The sequence below is a fragment of the Phascolarctos cinereus genome, unplaced genomic scaffold, assembly GCF_003287225.1.
Source record: "Phascolarctos cinereus isolate Bilbo 61053 unplaced genomic scaffold, phaCin_HiC Scaffold_4;HRSCAF=312, whole genome shotgun sequence".
Classification (NCBI taxonomy): Eukaryota; Metazoa; Chordata; class Mammalia; order Diprotodontia; family Phascolarctidae; genus Phascolarctos; species Phascolarctos cinereus.
Genome location: NW_027555847.1, coordinates 664,563,955 through 664,584,918, shown reverse-complemented (window position 1 = coordinate 664,584,918; position 20,964 = coordinate 664,563,955). Strand labels below are relative to the sequence as shown.

General features: G+C 39.0%; 1 protein-coding gene across 6 annotated transcripts in view; it reads left to right on the top strand.

Annotated features, from left to right (window-relative positions):
- The window catches only part of UHRF1 (ubiquitin like with PHD and ring finger domains 1), a 93,187-nt gene extending 74,136 nt beyond the window's left edge, over positions 1 to 19,051 (top strand). For all 6 annotated transcript variants that reach the window (XM_020971449.2, XM_020971448.2, XM_020971446.2 and 3 more), the window contains 12 exons: positions 2,473 to 2,582; positions 2,726 to 2,912; positions 3,847 to 3,970; positions 4,067 to 4,177; positions 5,037 to 5,141; positions 5,263 to 5,369; positions 7,987 to 8,149; positions 8,282 to 8,419; positions 12,098 to 12,221; positions 12,309 to 12,466; positions 15,283 to 15,381; positions 17,591 to 19,051. In XM_020971449.2, coding sequence (XP_020827108.1) covers positions 2,473 to 2,582; positions 2,726 to 2,912; positions 3,847 to 3,970; positions 4,067 to 4,177; positions 5,037 to 5,141; positions 5,263 to 5,369; positions 7,987 to 8,149; positions 8,282 to 8,419; positions 12,098 to 12,221; positions 12,309 to 12,466; positions 15,283 to 15,381; positions 17,591 to 17,737 — 1,573 coding nt within the window. In that variant the 3' untranslated portion in view covers positions 17,738 to 19,051. The remainder of the gene's footprint in view (positions 1 to 2,472; positions 2,583 to 2,725; positions 2,913 to 3,846; positions 3,971 to 4,066; positions 4,178 to 5,036; positions 5,142 to 5,262; positions 5,370 to 7,986; positions 8,150 to 8,281; positions 8,420 to 12,097; positions 12,222 to 12,308; positions 12,467 to 15,282; positions 15,382 to 17,590) is intronic.
- Positions 19,052 to 20,964: the final 1,913 nt, after the last annotated feature.

Here is a 20,964-nt window from a genome sequence, read left to right as displayed (position 1 = left end):
AGGACTGCCAGCCAGGACTGTGACCCAGATCCAAGCACAGGCAGAGCAAGGGAATCCTGCCTTAGTGCCAGCCAAGAGATCCCTGCCTCAGTGCCAGCCAAGAGATCCCTGCAGTCCCCCTCTGATCAGCTATTTGATCCCCCCCTCAGTCTGTGGGCTGAGAGCTCTGGAAGGAGCCGCTGCCACCCCAAGGCTGGGGCCGGACAGAGCTCCTGTCTCACCGAGGGACAGACCTTTCCTACTGACCTTCTAAGGTGTCTTTGGTGTTTGTGGGTTGAGAAGTCTGGAAACCACCACAGCCACCCGTGAGTCAGTCCCCTGAGGCCTGCTCCAGGTTCACTGAGGCCTCGTCTTTGCCTGCACACCCACCCTGAACTGCTGCGCTCCGGAGCAACAGACTTTTCCTGCTGACCTTTCAGGTTGTCTTGGGCTGGAAATTTGTTTCACTTTGTCTTTTTGTGGGTTCTGCTGCTTTAGAACTTGTTTAGAGCCATTTTTCACAGGTATTTGGAGGGGTTTGGAGGGGAGCTCAAGCAATTCACTGCTTTTACTCTGCCATCTTGGCTCCGCCCTCCCTTATTCATATCTAGACATAAAGTTTTTAAAAAAGTAGCTCATCACCCATATCTTTTTTTTTTTTTAGGCAATTGGGGTTAAGTGACTTGTCCAGGGTCACACAACTAATAAGTGTCAAGTGTTTGGTCTGAGGGCAGATTTGAACTCAGGTCCTCCCGACTTCAGGGCCGGTGCTCTATCACTGCGCCACCTAGCTGCCCCATGTCACCTATATGTTTTAGGTGGAGTGTGGATCCTATACTTGTCAGCTACAGGGACTCGTTGCTCTACTGCAAGCTTCCTTCCCACCCTTCTTCTCCCTCTGACACATTTATGTGTTTTCAATGAACAGATGAAAACATAGCCATCTTCTCTACTTCTTTGTTCTTCTCCCTTTCCCTGAAGGCCCCATCAAGTACTGATGCTTATGCCTGGAACATTCTCCTTGCCCAGTTGTGCCCACCCTTTAAGGTCCAGCCCAGATAGATGCCTTCTCTAATATGCCTTCCCGCTTTCTTTCTTCTACTCCACTTTCTCCCTCAGATTTCACATTGAAAGCACCTTATATCACATGGCTCTAATGCACTTATCAGTTGTTATTTATTAGTTATGTGTTTTTTTCTCCAAGCACACTGTAAGCTGAATAAAGCAAGAACCTTGTGTTATATAAACTTTGTGTCTCTTACCATCATGCATTACCCATAGTAGAAGAGAAGAGAATAAACATTTATATAGAACCTACTGTATGCTAGGTACTTTACAAATATTATCTCATTTGATCCTCTCAGCTATCCAGTGAGGTAGGTGATGCTATTACCCAGATTTTACAGGTGAAGAAAGTGAAGCAGACAACAGTTCAGGAATTGCCTGAGGTCACGTAGCAAATAAGTGTCTGAGAACAGATTTGAACTCAAGTCTTCTTGACTCCACGTCTGGAGCTTTGTGCCACCTAGCCACCTATTAAGTAGGTGCTTAATAAATGTTTGTTAAATTGGACTGTATTATTTGTCCCATGCATCTGTGGGGCTTACTAATATCTTTTAAAATTCTGCCTCCCATGAGTGTAAAAAAGTGGGTATATGGAAAGGGTTTTGGACTGCTGACCCTGGGAGTCTCAGCGTTAATGTTATTAAGTCTGAAGCTTTGGCCCAGAGAGTGGAAGGTGAAGGAGGAGAAGTAATTGTGTTTTGGCTATTTGAGCAGCCCTGGGCAATCATTGGCACTTTGGATTGGGAAGACAAGAGGTGCATATGTCTCACAACCATCTTCTGTTAGGTTCTCCCCTCTCTAAATTTGCTCCCCCCCCCTTTTTTGGGGGTGTGTATATTTTGTATATTATTATTTTTTGCACATTGTATCTCTTGATAGAATGTAAGCTTCTTGAGGTCAAAGATTGTTTCTTTTTCAAGGGGACTGGGTGGAGTGCATCTGACACAGATTGGCCATGTGACTATGGACTTCCCTAAGCAGCTTTTTAAGGCCACAGATTCCTGCTTTAGTAAACTGGAGCTTCTACTTCAGTGAAATCCCACAGAGGCCCAGGCTAAGCCCTGCCCATCCCTGTTACCATTGCTGCTTCAGAAATGGTTCTGGATCAAGTGACTGGAAGGAACACTAGGTTCAGTGGTAGGGGACTCAGCTGTAACGTAAGCTAGGCTACGTGTCTTAGCACTTTAGGGCAGCTTCACGCACCTTATATTCGTCTCATTATCCTATGTCGGCTTAGACAGTTCACACAGTTTTAATCCTTTGTTCCCATTCCCTGCTTTTTGTGAAACGGATACGTAAGATTTGCAGTAGGTGTTGTAGTGAGTATGTACTTATTTGAATTAGTTAAAAACTGGTTTCAGGATATTGGAGGAATAAGTGAGTGATTGTCATGGCAAAAGCTGAATTTTACATATGAATTTGTTATAGGGATGCTGCAGATTCTCTGAATGATTGTAGAATAACTTTTGTGGATGAAGTTTACAAAATTGAGGAGCCTGGCAGTGTGAGCCCAGTTGGTTTCGAAAACCCTTTGAAAAGTGAGTCCTGGTAACCCTTCACTGTTTTTCCATGGGATGTTTTTAGTGTTCTCATACTCTGGTAGTAGAAGACTGGCTTTGTAAACTGACGTGCTTCTTTTGTGTTGGTATCTGTCTCTGCTTCACGAACCTTCTGCATTTAGGACAGAGTGGCCCCATTTGCAAACACTGTAAAGATAACCCCAATAAGACCTGCAGAATGTGTGCCTGCTATGTGTGTGGAGGAAAGCAAGACCCTGACAAGCAGCTGATGTGTGATGAGTGCGACATGGCCTTCCACATCTATTGCCTCAGCCCCCCACTGAGCCGGATTCCAGATGATGAGGACTGGTGAGTATCCACGCCATAGGATACCCTGTCTGCAGTTTTCTGGGGTAAGGGTCGCAGGGAAGCAGTTGTGAGAGACTGACACTACACCTTATAAAGACCTAAGTCCCCTTCTTCATATGTCTTGGTTTGGAGGAATTGAACAATTTAAGTGGCTGTTTCCTCAAAGTACTAGATGTGGTGGGTCAGGGCTGGGGTGGGCAAGTTGGGAAAAGGCACCTGAAATACTTGGCATCTGCCTGTGGAGCCTCTGATGGGCCAGAGGAGAGTGTGGAGGAACAAGGCAAAGGCGTCACCCGAGAAACATGTACACAGCTGTGATGCCTGGGCACCAGACAGCCTGAAATGATTTAGAAGTGCTGAGGGACTTGGGGGAAATAAAGTGAATGGAGCCAGGCAGGGTTCCATGGTGAGACCGGGGGTTTCAGAGAGAGGGGCATAAGAAGCTTGAAAAGAGGCAGGTTAGAGAAAATTGTAGAGGGCTTTACCTTCCAAATGGAGGAGTTTGTATTTTGCCTTAGAGGTAATACGGAGCTACTGCAATTATATTGAGTAGGGGAGTGACATGGTCAGTCCTCTGCTTTAAGAAAATATTTTGGTATCTGTGTGAAGGATAGATTAGAGAAAAGGGGGGAGGCAGGAATTAAAGCAAGAAGACCATTTAAGTAGCTGTCACAGTAGTTCAGATGAGAGGTGATCAAGGCCTAACCTAGAATGTGGCTGGGGTAGAATAGAGAGAGAAATGTTGAGGACATAGAAATATAAAGACTATAAAAAAATACCACTTTGAAGTACAAGTGAGAGAGGTTGAAGGCAGGTAGGTTTTTTCCAGGATAAATGTACTATGACAATTTAAGAAATATGTCCTTATCTTTTACTCATTTTAAATATTATTCTGCTATGACCAGTGGATAATTTTATGGGTATATAATTATAGGTATTGCCCTGAATGTCGGAATGATGCCAGTGAAGTGGTCTTGGCAGGGGAGAAGTTAAAAGAGAGCAAAAAGAAGGCAAAGATGGCATCTGCTACATCATCGTCTCAAAGAGACTGGGGCAAGGTGTGGGAAACAGCTTTTTATTTCATTTTGACATTTTAATGGTACATTAAGGTTTTCTTACTGACTTTTTTTCTCAAATTATTCTTCTTAATATAGGGTATGGCATGTGTGGGGCGCACAAGGGAATGCACTATTGTGCCTTCTAATCATTACGGACCGATCCCTGGGATTCCTGTTGTTGGTACCATGTGGAAGTTCAGAGTGCAGGTATAACGTGGCAGGCAGTGTGAGTTTGTGGTGATATTTCAGTGGGAGGGGTAGGGTTACTCTGATGTTCATTGAGCCTCAGGTTAGATAGGATATGATCAGAGGTGGTAAGATGTGGTGGTGTGGAATCACCTTGGTTTGTGGTCTTGTCTTCTGTCCAAAGAAATTCTTTTGGGGAGGAGGTAGTTAAGGTCCTAGAATGCCATTTATGTCAACCAGTACACCATCTACCACAGCAAAAATAAAAATACCTTATTCTAGTCCCTCCAGAATGGTTTAAGGGGTTAAGATTGTGTTACTGTTTGTTTTTTTTTTAAACAAGTCATATTTAAATGTTAGAATGTTAGCGCTGGAATAGATCTGAGAGATCATCTGCTATTTTATACATAGGAAACTGATAGAGGTCAAATGATTTGCACAAGGTCTCATAGTAGTAGAGAGGACTTGAACTCACATATCATAGACCCCTAGGCCAGTGTGCTTTTTGCTCCCGCCATTATTTGTACAATTAGTTCACCAGTATGATCACTAGTTCTGTATTTGATCATGTTATGTTTGAGAGGGTTGATGACCACTGTTGAGGGTGTTGTAGAGATTTAAATATTGGTTTAACTAGATGGCTTGAGGATTCTTCCATCTTTCAAGTCAAGGTTTTATGAACACAAGATTATATGGTAATCTATAATCTTTAAATTTAAAGTTGCCACCAGCTAAATTGAATATATATGTTAAAATCTAGAAGTTAACCTTTGGGGTTGGAGGTTTTTGAAAATTTTGACAATCCCACAAAATGGGATATGGTCTGGTTTCTGAGAGTCATGTTAGTCAAGACATGTATGATTTGTTGTACCTTTCCTAGGTGAGTGAGTCTGGTGTCCATAGGCCCCATGTGGCGGGTATACATGGCAGAAGCAATGACGGAGCCTACTCTCTGGTCCTGGCAGGGGGCTATGAAGATGATGTAGTAAGTGATGTTTTATAATTGTGTCTGCAACAGAAGCTCCCAAGTGGAGTCTTATCTTGTTCCCTGCTCACCTAGATAGGTTTAATTAATGAGCCTTGGTCTGTGTGCTTCTTCACTTCAGGACCATGGCAACTCTTTCACTTATACGGGCAGTGGAGGCAGAGATCTTTCTGGAAACAAACGGACAGCAGAGCAGTCCTGTGATCAAAAACTCACCAACATGAACAGGTTCATGGTTTCATGGATTTCTTTTCTGGTTACTGTTAAATCCTTAAGTCAACTTAGTCTTCAGGGAAGTATTTATTTAATTAATAGCGTTAAACAAGAATGCTTTGCTGTTGAACTTGAAAGAAGGGTAAAATTGATTTATTTTGCTAATTTAAAAAATATTTTTTTAATTACATGTGTAAAAACAATTTTTAACATTACATTTTTTAAAAAATTCAAATTTTCTCTCTCCTTCCCCTCCTCACTGATGAGAGTGCAAACAAGTTGGTAGATTATACATGCACAGTCATACAAAACATTTCCAATACTAGTCATGTTTTGAAAGACACCTCCCCCCACCAAAAAAAGAGACCCAGGAAAAATAAGGAAAGTTTAAAAAAAGTATGCTTTGATCTGCATTCAGACTCTCATCAGTTTTTTGGAGGTAGATAGCATTTTTCATCACAAGTCCTTTGGAATTGTCTTAGATGTATTGCTGTGGATAACTAAGTGATTCATAGTTGGTCATTGTACAATATTGCTGTTACTATATACAGTGTTCTGGTTCTGCTCATTTAACTTTGTTCATATAATCATATATATCAGTTCACATAAGTCTTCCCAGGTTTTTCTGAAACCATCCTCTTTATTATTTGTTCTAGCACAATAGTATTCCATCACAGTCATGTACCATAAGGTATTCAGCCAGTCCCCAATTGATGGGCATCCCCTTGATTTCTAGTTCTTTCCCACCACAAAAAAGAGCTGCTATGAATATTTTTGTGCATATAGGTCCTTTTTTTTTTTTTTTTCCAAATCTGGGATACAGACCTAGTAGTGGTATTGCTAGGTCAAAGAGTATGCACAGTTTTTATAGCTTTTTGGTTATAGTTCCATATATAGTCAAAGGGTATACACAGTTTTATAGCCTTTTGGTTATAGTTCCAGAATGGTTGGATCTGTTCATAACTCTACCAACAGTGCATTAGCATCCCAATTTTCCCACGTGCCCTCCATCGTTTGTCATTTTCCCTTTTTGTCATATTGGCCAATCTCATAGGTATGGGATGATATATCAGAGTTGTTTGAATTTGCATTTTTCCAATCTATCAGTGACTTAGAGTTTTCATATGACTATAGTTGGCTTTGATTTCTTCATCCAAAAACTTCTTTTTCCTTTGATTATTTATCACTTGGGGAATGACTTGTATTCTTATAAATTTGACTGAGTTCTCTATATTTGAGAAATGAGGCCTTTATTAGAGAAATTTGCTATAAAAATTATCCCCTAATTTTCTGCTTTCCTTCTAATTTTGGCTACGTTGGTTTTGTTTGTATAAAAGCATTTTAATTTAATGCAATCAAAATCATCCATTTTATATCCTGTGATGTTCTCTTTCTCTTGTATGGTCATAATTTCTTTTTCTCCATAATTCTGATGGGTAAACTATTCCATACGACCCTGATTTGCTTATTTTATACCTAAATCATGTACCCATTTTTACCTTTTCTTGATGTTGCTCTATACCTATTTTCTGCCAAACTGCTTTCCATTTTTCCCGGCAGTTTTTGTCAAATAGTGAATTCTAGTCCCAAAAATTTGGATCTCTGTTTATTAAACACTAGATTACTGATCCACCACTGTATTTCTTAGCCAGTGAGAAACTCTGAGGGTCTTCCCCTCACAAACTGATTTTTTTGGAGTAGGTAAAAGAGGCCATTCTCTGCTTCATTCCTTACCTAGTCTTAATCACTGAATGGGTTCCACCTCAGTCAAACTGAGACTTGGGAAAGACCTTAACTTAAAAATGCCAAAGCTTCCCACTGCATCTAGGGCCATCTCCAGTTGTCCTGATCTGTATCTTACCACTGGACCCAGATGTCTCTGGAGGAGAAAAATGAGGCCGGTAATTTTGCACAGTCCTCCCTCACTTAAATCCAGTTTACTTGCATGTCTTGGCATCACCTCCCTGATGTCATAGTCCTCTTCAAGAATGAAGGACAAAAAATAATTTTAGACAGTACCAGATTGTTTTGATGACTACCACTTTGCAATCCAGTTTGAGATCTGGTATGGCTATGCTACCTTCCTTCATATTTTTTTCATTGATTCCCTTGATATTCTTTTTTTTTTGGTAGGGCAGTGGGGATTAAGTGACTTGCCTGGAGTCACACAGCTAGTAAGTGTTATATGTCTGAGGTCGGATTTGAACTCAGGTCCTCTTGAATCCAGGGCCGGTGCTCTATCTCCTGCGACACCTAGCTGCCCCCAATTTCCTTGATGTTCTTGACCTTTTGTTCTTCCAGCTGAATTTCATTATTATTTTTTCTATTTCTACAAAATATTTTTTGGTAGTTTGATTGGTATAGCACTGAATAAGTACACTAATTTAGGTTGAATTATCATTTTTATTATGTTGGCTTAGCCTACCCATTAGCTTATTTTTTCCAATTCTTTTTTTTTTAAGAGGTAGCTAGAGGTTTGCATTTTCAGTGTATGAAAGAATCAACTCAGCTTTCTCTCCATTTCTCATCCTGCCTTCCTAACCTTCCATACATGATGCCTGTATTTTTTGCCTTTGTCTTTGTCTTTCCTAGACCACTACTTCCTAATGTTTTCTTCCCTTTAATCTCTTAGAGCTCTGGCTTTGAACTGCAGTGCTCCCATCAATGATCGAGGTGGAGCTGAAGCCAAAGACTGGCGAGCTGGGAAGCCAGTCAGGGTGGTGAGAAACGTCAAGGGAGGGAAACACAGCAAATATGCCCCAGCTGAAGGGAATCGATATGATGGAATATACAAGGTAACTTCTGGTGTGAGCTTTTCTCTCTTTAGTGTTAAAAGTTATTTGGGGGTTTTTTTCCTTCACTGACTGGATGAGGTTTTTTTTTCCCATATTGGATGTCATTTATACTTTATTTGCAACCCTTTCCAGGTAGTGAAGTATTGGCCCGAAAAAGGGAAATCTGGCTTCCTTGTGTGGCGTTACCTCCTCCGGAGGGATGACGATGAACCTGGCCCGTGGACCAGGGAAGGGAAAGACAGGATAAAGAAACTTGGCTTAACAATGCAGGTAGGTCAGGACAAGGCCTGTGTTGGGTTATGTTGTCTGGACAGATACTTCTGTGCAGGATGGGCTAGGAATTGCTAATTGTATCCTCAAAGCCAATTATCCTTGACTAGGGAACACTAGGGAAAAACCTAGTTTTTCCAGGTCAGCCCTTTAGAATACAAATCAAATTTATGTGTCTTTTATATATAGGACAAGTTTGCTAATGTCTTATGGGGGATTATATTCAGGCTGGTAAACATTTATTTTATGCTAAATTTTAACTGGCTTTTTTTTTTGTTTTTACATCACCTTTATTTCCAAATGTAGCCTTCCTCCTCTCCATAGGGAACCATTGTGTAACAAAGACTAAAAAAAGAAAGAAAGGGGGAGAAAAATAGTTGAGCAAAACTAACCAACAAATCAACCACATCTGGTACCATGGACAGTGTTCCATATCCATTGCCATTCACCCCTGTAAAGATGAGAGGGAGTGACATTCTTCTTCTCTTTGAGCATTCTCGTTACAGTATCTAGTTTCATGTTTGTTGGTTTTTTCCTCATTTATATTGTTGAATTGGTGTGTATTATTTTTCTGGTTCTGGTTTGGTAAGCATTTGTTAAGTACCTATACTCTTCTAGGATCTAGAGTTAAAGATAAAAAAGTCTTCAAGACAAGAAGTTTTCAATCTAATGGAAGAGATAAAACATGAAAACAGGTAGATACTAAGTTGGAGTGATAAATATAAAGGAGAGGTCTAGATAAATGTTACAAGAAATCTGTGTAATTATACAGAATTTTTAATTGTTCCAGTGATTCTTTTTTTTTGGGGGGGTAGAAATGTAATTTTTATTATATTGGCTCTGCTTATCCATGAACAATGAATATTTTTCCAGTTATTCAAATCTAACTTTATTTACATAAAAATGTTTCATAATTAAAAAAAAAAAATCTGACTTAAGGCTAAAAGATTTTTATCGAGATTAGGAAAGGCTTCCTGGAGGAAGTGCTCTTTGAATTGGGCCTTGAAGGACAAGTGAGATTATAGTACACAGAGGTAATGGAAGTAGAAAGCTAGATTTAAGAGCAGCATGGGCCAAAGTAGTGATAAGAATGCATGAAGAGGGTCATTCTGTGAGATACAGCAGTAAGATAGATTTGTGCTGGATGGTATAGGACTTTGAAAGCTGGGTTTTATGACTTCCACTGGTGAGTGACAGAACTCTTGAAAGGTTTTGAACTGTATTGGGAAATGCTGTAGCATGAAAGTCTTCCATTTTGTGAGCAAAGCTGTGAATTGTTCAGATTTACTCTGAGACCGGTGTGTAGGACAAACCAGCATTACTCTACCTGTTATTTTTGTCCAAAGGAGAAGAGGTAGAATGGCCTCCTGTTTATTTACAGGAAGGCTTGGGATTCGAGTCCTACCTTTGGTGTCATTCCATTGGAATTAGGGAGACAGTGGTACTAATAATTCCTGCTGTTACTGTAGTGCTTTCAAAGGTTTGTAAAAGCCTTTGCTCTTGACCCGGAAAAATAGGTCATCTAAGTATAAGCCCCACTGCTTTGTAGCTGAGCAAACAGGCTTAGCTGCAGGTGATCTGCACGTAGTCACACAGAAGTCACGGTATCACCTTCCTGATGGCGTGGTCCTCTTTGAGAGTGAAGGACAAACAACAACAGTAAGCATCCAAATTGGGATTTGAACCCGGGTTGCCCAACTGCCAATCCATTGTCTTTCTACAATATTATATTGTCTCTTATGATAACATGCATGGTTGAATTTGGCTTCTATGCTTATTCTTATTGAATATAGTTAAATGGATGCTACTCAATGTTGATAGGCTAGGCTAGGTAAGACTTGGACACTGACAGCCTGTGTTCCAAACCCTGTTCATGAGCTGTGGGACTGTGAAGGTCACTTAACTTCTCTAAGCTTTCCTTTCTTCAGCTGTAAACTTCTGTAGGTTATAAGGGCAAACCTTAAGATGCTGTATAAATGTCAACTCTTATCAACCCTTAGCGGTTTTTTTCCTTTTGGGACTGCTGTTGGCTCTTAGATTTGAAGGCCTGTTCTTTTTTGTGTTGGATGATTGTATGTTACCCCTTCTCAATTGGAGGAGCATAAAATATCAACTCCCTTTGGGCACCACCATTGGTAGTTGTATTTACAATTCTTCTGTCACTTGGAAATTTGAAACGGGAAAATGTAGAGCCAGGAGATCGGCCAATCGGTCCTTTTTTATTTGGGTTGTATTGTGTTTTGAGTTTTATTCATGTGTTGGCAGATGCAGTTCTTTCCTCAACACTACACCACCACCAACTAGCACATACCCAGCATGGATAGGTAGTTCAGAATCTCATCGGGCATGGAGTGGTAAGAGGAGTCCAGAGCCGTTTCATCTTCTGTAGGATGTAAATAGTCTGACATCCTGACTCGTCTGACATTCTGAGTCTCACCTGACTTTACTTAATAACAGCTGACATTTGTAGATTGTGCTTTAAAGTTTGGTCATTTGTTTTTCACAATCACCCTGGGAGGTATGTACTGCTCGTATCCCTGTTTGACAGATGAGGAATCAGGGTGGGAGTTGAAATAACTTGTCCAGGGTCACGTAGCTAGGTGGTGAATGAAGCAGGGTTTGAATTTAGTTCTTCCCAATTCCAAGTCCAGCGCACCGAATGGCTACTCATCACCCTGGTGCCTCTCTGATGCTAATCAAAGAACTCCCTCTGTTGTGGCAAGTCAGTTTATAGTGAATCAATTGGTGTGGGACTATTTACAGAGTCATAATTAGTATCAAGAGTATAAATTGACCCTATACTCTTAGGATCATAAGGAGTTGTCTTTTTTATCATAACTGTGGCACAATAGGGGATTTAGGTTATGAAAAACTGAATATAAAACAAATCCAAATCAAAAAGACTATTGCTAGAAGTGAAAATGTTTAACTCCTGGTGGAAGATTTTTGATCGACTTTGTTTTCACAGAATCATGAAGTTGAAAGAGTTGAGACTTTAGAATTCACTTAACCTACTCCATCCTTTCCAAGTCCATGCAGAAATCTTCTCTCTAGATTTTCTGCCAAGACACATATTTCATATTGTCAAAGAATGGTGTACATGTTTTGGTAAAACACTTAAGTGATTCATTTCAACAAATATTTCTTGAATGCCTACTATGTACATAGCACTGCTGTAGGTGTTATCAAAGAAATAGAAGACATTTCTGCCATTAGGGACATCAGAAGGGGCATTCATCTTTCAATTAACAAGTTAAGAATATGGGTATCATCTGATTTCATGCCAAGGTGAATAATATTGACTGAAGATTAATTATCCTAGGAGTTAGAAGACTTAGAGAAATAAATATGTCTCAGAGTGGTTGGAGAATATATTCCTGGACGAGGTCAGAATGGAGCCAGAATCTTGAGGATGAGCAAGAGAGGCTATTTGAGGAGAGATGACTAGCACATGAAAAAGCCTGGAGGTTGTGATATGTTTGGTTATGGTTAGGGGACAGGCAGAGGCAGTACTAACTTCAGGAGAGCATTTATGTTAGCAAGTAGTAAGAGATGAGTTCTGTTGGTAAGTAACTTGAGATTGTGGAGATCTCAGAAACCAGGAGTGACAGAAAATTTGTGTGTCTGATGAACTTTTCTTTCTGGATTTCTTTACTTGACTTTGTTCCTACCTTTCAGTATCCTGAAGGATATTTGGAAGCAGTTGCTAACAAAGAGAAGGAAAAAGAAAATAATAAGAGTGATGATGAGGAATTGACATCTCCAAGGAAAGGAAAGGGGAAGAGGAAAAGGAAGACAGCAGGTTGGTATTTGAGCAGCAGAGCTCCTTCTGCAGCTTTATTTCAAGGCAGTGAGATCCTGTGGGCTGACCAGGTATTCTTTCTTTTAGGGGGTAGGGAGGCCTTTCTGGCCTCTCCAAGTACAGTGTCCAAGAAGACTAAAGTGGAACCATACAAACTCACCTCCCAGCAGAAGACTCTCATCAAGAATGATGAATCCAATGAAAAACTGTGGAACGAAGTATTAGGGGCACTAAAGGATGGGCCGGTAGGCATGGAGATTTTATTTTCAGTTTCTTTCTTTGCAGAAGTATTTGTCAAAGGGCCAAATCAACTGCTTTAGATATGTGAAGAGCTGATTTCTGATCAATGAGATGCCAGTAAATTAATACTTTAGACCTCCACTAAGGTCCTATTTTGATGTCTCATTGAAGTGTGGTATCAAACCCTGTGCCAGAAGCGTGTAAGGTGCAGGAGCCACCACATAGGAGAGACTTGGCTTTGGGGTCTAGAGACAGTCTTTCTGTCATTGGAGAACATGGAGAGCCAGGTGCAGAGAGACCCAGTCCCAAAATGTTGCTGACCAGAAGATGCCTTATTTATTTAGGCTGTGGCATTACTCATAAAGACAGTCTATTGGGGGTGGTAGAAATTGTGATTTTTCATTAGAGTATTCAATACCTATGAAACCACAGATCTTTTTGAAGCATTGAATAAGTAATGTATTTTAATGTGTTCCTAAGAGAAATTTCGATATGGTTATTAACGGGTGAAACAACTTGAACATGAAAACCTTTCCTTTGAGATGCAGCTACAGTGATTATGAGGTATATGCAAATATATTTTTTCAGAACCGAGTGTATCACTTATACTTTCTCTTATACTTATACTTATGGTCTCTTATACTTAATTTTGCTTTTATGAATTTCATTTCTCCAAAAAGGCTATTTTATGTAAGCATCAGACTAGGATAATGACATTTTAGTCCTACCTGTCATTGCGCTGGTGGCCCTTATCTTCTGAGAAAGCTAGATGAATTTTTTAGTATTAAATGTTTTATTGATATTTTTTAGAGTCACCATCACTTCCCAGTGACACACATAGAATTCTTCCTTGTAACAATTAAGTATAGTAAAGCAAAACACATTTAACACATAAACTCTGGCCAACCATGTGTGCTTTTCTTCACAACCAGAGTGTACCTTCTCTCTACCAAAGTGGGTGATATGTTCCACCACCACCCAGGCATGTCAAGTTGATTACTGCATTGATCAGAATTTTGATGTCTTTCATGTGGTCATTGTATAAATTATTTTCTTTTTTCTGTTTATACTTTACTATATATCAGTTCATACCAGTACTTTGTAAATTTCTCAGAATATTTTGTCATTTCTTCTAGTAAAGAAAAAAATAGCTAACATTTATATAGTGTGTTGATGTTTGCACAGTGTTTTCAATACATTATTTTACTTTACCCTCACAACTACCCTGGAAAGTAGATACTAATATCTCCATTTCAGAGTAGAAAACAGAGGCAGAGAGCGCTGAAATGACGTGCTCAGGAGTAACGCATATAAGTATATGTCAGTATAAGTCAGTCAAGTCAGGGCCCCTATCCACTCTGCCAGTGGTATCAAACTCCAATAGAAAAGAGGCTGCTAAACTGTACATAAAGATCCTTGTTAGCTGCAAATTGACTTAGAAAACCATATATTAACATATGTATTCTATTTTTATTTGTTTTGTTAACTCTCAATTACTGGGTACTATTGCCATTGGCAATACATGCTGACTCCCCTGCACTGCACTGCCACCTAATGGCCGTTAGCATACCACACAGTTTTTTCAGCTGTTCCTTATTCAGTGGGCATGTGCTGTTACTATGTTTCCAGTTTTCAGCTACCAGAAAAAGTGGCACTATAAATAAATATTTTGTATTTATGGGACCTTTCCTTTTGTCCTTGACGTCCTTGGGTTCGATTGGTCAAAGGATGATGTAGTTTGACTTTTCTGGTATAGTTCCAAATTGATTTCCAGGACAGTTGAAACAATGTACAACTCCACTTAAGGTGCATTGATATGTTTATCATCCTTCCCCTAGTCCCATCTCCAATCTTTTACCACTTTTTCTTTTATAATTTTTGTCAGTCTAATGGGGAGTTGTTTTAACTTGCATGTCTCTTATTAGTACCAGAATGTTTATTTGGTTGATGATAGTTTCCATTTTTAAAGAATTGCCTGTTTATAGTCTTTGACAACTCATCTATTGCAGAATAGTAGATTTTTCCAAGAAGTAAGGTAACAGCTGGGATATTTTTATTTTTGGATCAGGTCTTTTCTTGGTAGAGAGCCCTTCATAGATAGGATTCAGTTCTGTTCTGCTCTTTGGATATAATACAGTCCAGAGGTTTTTCACTTGAGTTAAGAGCATGTGCGAAGAAGCTCTGAATTGTGAAATTTTGTATATGACTTGATATTACTGGAATTCTAAGCTTGGATACTTCAGTGTTAATTACACACTTACTTATTCCTTTGCATTTTTTTCCTAACTGCCTAAGATTATTTCACAAGGAAGTGTCAGGATAACTGTTTAATTATTGTGAGGCTAAGCTTATTTGGAACCCAGAGCATGTGTGTGATAACTAGTAATAAGTTTTCTGGTTTTGTGTTTGCTGAGGCAGTATGATTTCATGGTAAAAGCAATGATCTTGGAGCTAGACTTGAACTTGAGTCTCTGCTTTGTCACTTACTAGCTATGTGACCCTGGGCAAATCATTGTCCCTCTTCAAGCCTCCATTTCTCAAAGTGCAAAATGAGAATCGCAGTTTTTGTACTACAACATCATAGTGCTGTTGTGAGGAAGACACTTTGCAAGCCTTAATGTCTTAGAGAAGGGTGAATTGCTAGTTGTCCTTGAATCACAAAGCCTTTTCCCTGGGTGCTAAGGAACACTCTGGTTTAACTTAGGATTCAGAACTGGAAAGGACTTTAGATGTGTCATCTAAGCATACTCTTGAGGATTGTTGATTTGTATATGGGGTCAGTCTCGTTGCTGGCTTCACACAGTCTTTTTCTTAATTATAGAAATTCCTGAATAAAGTGGAAGAAACATTCCTGTGTATTTGCTGTCAAGAGGTAGTGTTTCGGCCAATTACCACTGTGTGTCAGCATAATGTTTGCAAGGTAAGTAATGTTGGTCAGTCTGTTTGACATGCATATTGTATCTTTGAGGGAGATCATGCTGAATGACCTAGAAACAGATTTGACTGAAGTCTCTGTGGATCTACAGTGTCTCTTGTCATCATGCGTCCTTTTGTATTTTTGGAGCATTTGTAGTCCTAACCTTACTAGCCTTGTGTAGGCTTAGACGTTAGATTTTTGTGTAGTATTCTTTAGTATCATATATTAGTAGTTGGCAATGGGCATCATAGAAAATACTGCCCTGTTGGTGATATGTATTCTACTCCTGATTCTTCCACTGGCTAGCCATGTGATCTGGAGAAAGGGACTGATATCTCTTGGCCTTCTATGTAAAATGAAGGGATAAAATAATATCTAATGTCCAATTCTGAAATTCTGTTATTCTCTTTTAATTCTCATATTCTAGCCAAACTGTGCTATGCACTGTCCTTCTATACACATATTGTTTTTTCTGCTTTCTGTACTTGAATACAGAATGTTCTCTCCAGCATCCTGTTGAAATCCTACCTGTCAGAAACCCAGCTCAAATACCACCTCATCTTTTACACTTTCTCTGATCTGTTCCAGTGGTAAATGATCTTTCCCTTCTTGAACTTCTCATAACACTTTATTTGTACCCATCTCATATCCTTACTATCTTCTTATAATTTGTGTGTGTGTGTGTGTGTTTATATTTATATGCTGGAACACTCACTTTGAGAACAGTGACTGCCTTTCCTCAGTCCCCTAGTATCTCCCTCTGGACCCAGCACAGTTCTCTGCACACAACTAGCACTTTAATTAGTGTTTTTTTAGTTAACTTTGTGTGGTCCTGAGCCTGGGCAGCTTTATGGAGCATGCATCAAACAGCACAGTGGCAGAAACTCTACCCCTCTCCCTCATGAACTCTGCAAGCATTATCTCTTCCTTATATTCCCTACCTTGAGTGCATATCCATTTTTCACTCTGACCATCCTTATTCTCGTGTTTGCTTTAACATTGCACGAGAGGAATATCAGTTGCATTTTCCCCTTTTCTGACTCTCTATGTCTTCCACTCATGTTTTTGTTGCCAGGAAAGAGTCCCTCCTGGGAAGAGGACACCAGGCCTTGTTAAAATAGTCAAAAGATGCCCATGGAATGAAGAAAAGCTTATAGGCATTTGTTTGTGTGAACTATGTATTGGATACAGTCATATATAATTAAAAGAAGAAATACTGGCTAATTTTTATAGGAAAGATGAAAGAATAGCCTTGTAGCTCTTTCAAGGACAAACAGTCACTATATTTTAAATATTGATTAATTGTATTTCTGACCAATGATTAGTGTGGTTTTTTTTAGGGGAAAAAAACGGCATTTCATGTTCAACTCAGTTGTTTACAATAAAGACACACACATACACACACATATGTTGACTATTATGCCTGCATATGTAGTAATTACTTATTTGAATCCTGACCCTACCATTTGCTATGTATATGGCCTTGGGAAAGTTACTTAACCTCTTGGGTCTCATTTTCTTCATTTGTAAAAATAGGGAGTTGGAGTAGAGGACATTTAAGATCCCTTCTAGCTCTCAAATTCTACATAAATGCCTAGACAGTTTTTCTTAGAACAACATTTTGCATATTTAGGTCCAAGTTAACATATTTACGTAAATATTTAGAGTTTAAAAAGTAACCCAAAAAGCTCAAACCGACCTGATTGGTTGAAAATGCCATTTCAATTATAAAGGAATTTGACAGGAGCATTTTTAATGGCCTTGACCTTTTCTAGTAAAATGAAGGGACTGTTCCCTGTTGTCCCTTCCAACTCTTCCAATCACAACATCTATGATCCTCTGATCTCATGTAACAATTTATTACCAATATCTTTCACATTAGATCTTGGTTTGTAGAAATGCTTCCATTATGAATCTAGCCTTTGGAAGTGAAGTAAAAGCCAGCAATCTGGACGGTTCTTACAAAGTTCATTGGTAGCTTGATGTTTTTCCATACTTATTAATAAAAAATTGACACAGGTGGTAGTAAGGTAGCAAGGGACCTAGATAGTCATTTTAGCGACTTGGAATGTGAGTCTTCTGCATAGGATGCAGCCAGCTCAAGAAAAGTGAAAAAACTCAATCAGGGTGATGGTACAGCATGGGCTGTTAGGCTTTTGCATTTGGTTGCTGTTCATAGCTTGTTCTAAAATCCTCCAAACTCTGATTGCAGGATTGTTTGGACCGATCCTTCCGAGCCGAGGTGTACAGCTGCCCAGCTTGTCGGTATGATCTGGGTAAATCATACACTATGCAAGTGAATCAGCCACTGCAAACTATCCTCAGTCAGCTCTTCCCAGGCTATGGCAATGGGCGGTGATTCTGTCTGTCAAGCACTTCTTTCTTTCTTTGATGGTAAAAGGTGGCAGTGGGTTTCCAGTAGGCTTAATTTAAACACATAGCTTCACCTTTTCCTTGAAAAGATTTGTCTTCCCCACCTTTTTTTTTTAAGTCTATAAACCTTGAGGGATTTATTTTATATGTGTTGTAGCTTTTAAAAAATGTTGGATACTGCATTCAGTTTTTGCTAAAACCTGCAGTTTATCAGCATACATTTTCCTACTTGTGGTAAAGGCTGCTAATGAACCTGACATTGAGTTCTCAAAAGTTCCCTCTTACGTAGAATGTGGCTTGGTTGCTAGAACAATCTTGGTAAAGTCTGTGGATTTGGCCTCAAAGGTAGAAGTATGCTCAGCTCTTTGGCAATATTTGGATGTTCAAATTCTCTAAGGTGGTTCCTGGTGTTTTTGGACCTGTTGCTTAGATAGTTTATCAAGAAGTTGTTTAAAGAAAAAAAAATCTTGCTTAAAATGGGTTAAGCTCTTTCTCAAGGCCATTCTCTACCAGTTTACTTTTATGTTTAAAATACGTATAAAAAAGCTCTCGGCCTGCATTTAGCTAAGTGCTCGGGGCAGTACAGAATGCTACCTCAGCTGGACTCTTCTTTTACCGAGGGAACTGGTTGTTCAGCCAGATGCTGTCTCTGATCCAGAATGCCATTGTGGAACATACTAGAGCCATTCTTAAGTGCCTTTGGTTCGTTTCTAAAAGACTGGGTTCTTTTTAGCACTGAAATGTTGAAATTGCCAACCAGATTATATTTCTTCCTTTGAAAATGGAACACTGTAGCCAAACATCATTAGTGTGGCATTGCAAACCTTGAAACTCTTCTTTGCTAGGGTGCATTTTGTTAAGATTAATTTACTTTATCATTATTATAAATGCATTTCCATTTTGAAATGGAGAATTATATAAGTGAGAAAGTTTTTCTTTTTTAAGACACTTTTCCAAATGAAATTTTTTTTTCAGTTACTGTATATGAACCAAGAAAGAGATAACTTAGTTTTAGGTTTTTTTTTTAAATTTTGTGAATGGATTTTTGGTTTTTTTTTTTTTGACAGTACCAATGTTTGCAGTTTAATACCTCAATGTAACAGGGATATTTTAACTCACTTAACTGCAGACAGACTGGAATGATATGTATTTTTTTTTGTAAAACTCTTTCCTTATGGTAGAATATTAATGGATAGGATAAAAACAATGAAACATTGTGTAGGCTTTTTCTAAAAAGTTCAGATGTTTTTTGTACATGTGCAGATTTTAAGTTCTCAAAATAAATGTGTTTAAAGATGAATGTGTGTTTTGTTATTCTTTATAGACTGTTGTCTGGAAAAAATTGCCAAGTTTCTGACGTGGTTATCTTAAACCTTGAGAGTGAATAGATATGTTATTGGGATTAGCTACATTTAGGATCCTGTGAAGATTTCTGAACAGCCTTCGATGCTAGACTCAGCTTGGATTTTTGTGTGATTATGAGTCTGATATTCATTCAGTATGAATTTATCCAGCTCCCATTTCCATGGCATTTGTAAGGAAACTTCCCACCACACTTGTATGTTAGGTAGTGAATATGTTGTGATAGATTCAGAGCTGGAAAGTCCCTCAGAGGCCACCTACTCTGCCCACTTCATTTTACAGATGAAGAAATTGTCCTCTAATTGTCATGTTGCCTCCTCATCTCTATTTCACTGTTAATGCAGCTGAAATTTTGAGAACTTGTTAGCACTGTGTCATAATCACAACCCGAACCCAATGTCCTTACCTGACTGCATGTTGTGCCTCATTCTTTAAGGTATTAATCTTTTTCAGCTCTCCGATAAATTGCAAATGTTCAGTCAACAAGTATCAAAGTCCACTTAATGTAATGTTTTACAGTGAATTTTTAGTTCATCTCTATAAATCCATTGTGAAGTTGGCCTGGTATGTGGAATGAAACCTGGATAAGGGAGTGAGTCAGAAAACCAGAGTTTGAGATTTTAATGCCCTCATTTTCAGATCCTCACAAACAGCCCAATGAGAAAGATTGAGCTGTTGATTAAGCCTATTGTACGGATGAAGAAACTGAGACACTGAGGGGCAGTAACTTGCTTTGAAAGCATTGGAAGTATGAGGCAGAGCATGATCATTTGGGTTTGGTCATAATCAAGGGTCAGGTAAATGGACTAAGTAGAAACTATATCATTACGAAGGATTCCATAAGAAATATTTGTAATTATTAATACTTTCATGTGCCAAAGACCAGCCCAGGGAAAATAACAGTTTTGGATCGATGTATAATGAAGAAGACTGATTTTTTTTTCATTTGCTGTCAGGGGTGGGGGTCAACTTTAAAGAAAGAAAAATCCCCAAGAAATCTGTTTTATTAACAGATAAAAAAAGATATATAACAAAGGAAGAGAAAGACAATGTTTCTGCAGTCTATCTTTGTACCACTTCTTCACTTTCCCTTACACCTTTTACTTACAGAAAAGTGTAGTTACTAAAAATACTGGAAATTCAAAACTGTTTTTTAAAATTGGAAATGCTATATGCCAGTTGGCTTAATTTGTGCACTTCAGCTGGGAATAACTTCCAGAATGTAGTGTGAGGAAAGGCTTTAAAGAAGGCCTGAAAATAAAAGGTGCTATATAAATGGAAAATTGATAATACACTTTATTGTTTTAAAAACAGCTTTCCTGTGAAGCTGAAGGTCAGTGAAGCTGGACCAAATCTTTATTTACCTTCCCTTTTGCTAAGGTCGTTCAATAGCTCTGGTGCCCAGTACAGAATAGGCACTCAAGCTTTTGATAGACAAAAAGTTACAGGACTTGGAATCAAGAAATCTGGGTCCTGGCCTCACTTAGGTCTACCACTGGGTGATCTAGTTCTAGAAGTCTTCCCCACTCTGAGCCTCAGTTATTCATTTGTAAATGAGGGTAGAGTTGGGTGGTCTTTAAGCACACTTAAGTTGCTTAGGTTGTAACAATCTAATAAAATGACAAACATTAAATGCTTACCCTGTATTAGGCACTATGTTGGGCACTGGGAATATGAACAGAAAGAATAAACTAATCCCTACTGGAAAGTCTGAGTTTACATTTTAAGAGAAGAGAAAACAAACACAGTTAAGTGCATATAAGATAAATATGAAGAGAATACAAAAAAGTGATTAAAGGAAAGGTCGTTTGAGTGAGGAGAGGCATCAAGGAGAACATGGTTCTTGAGCTG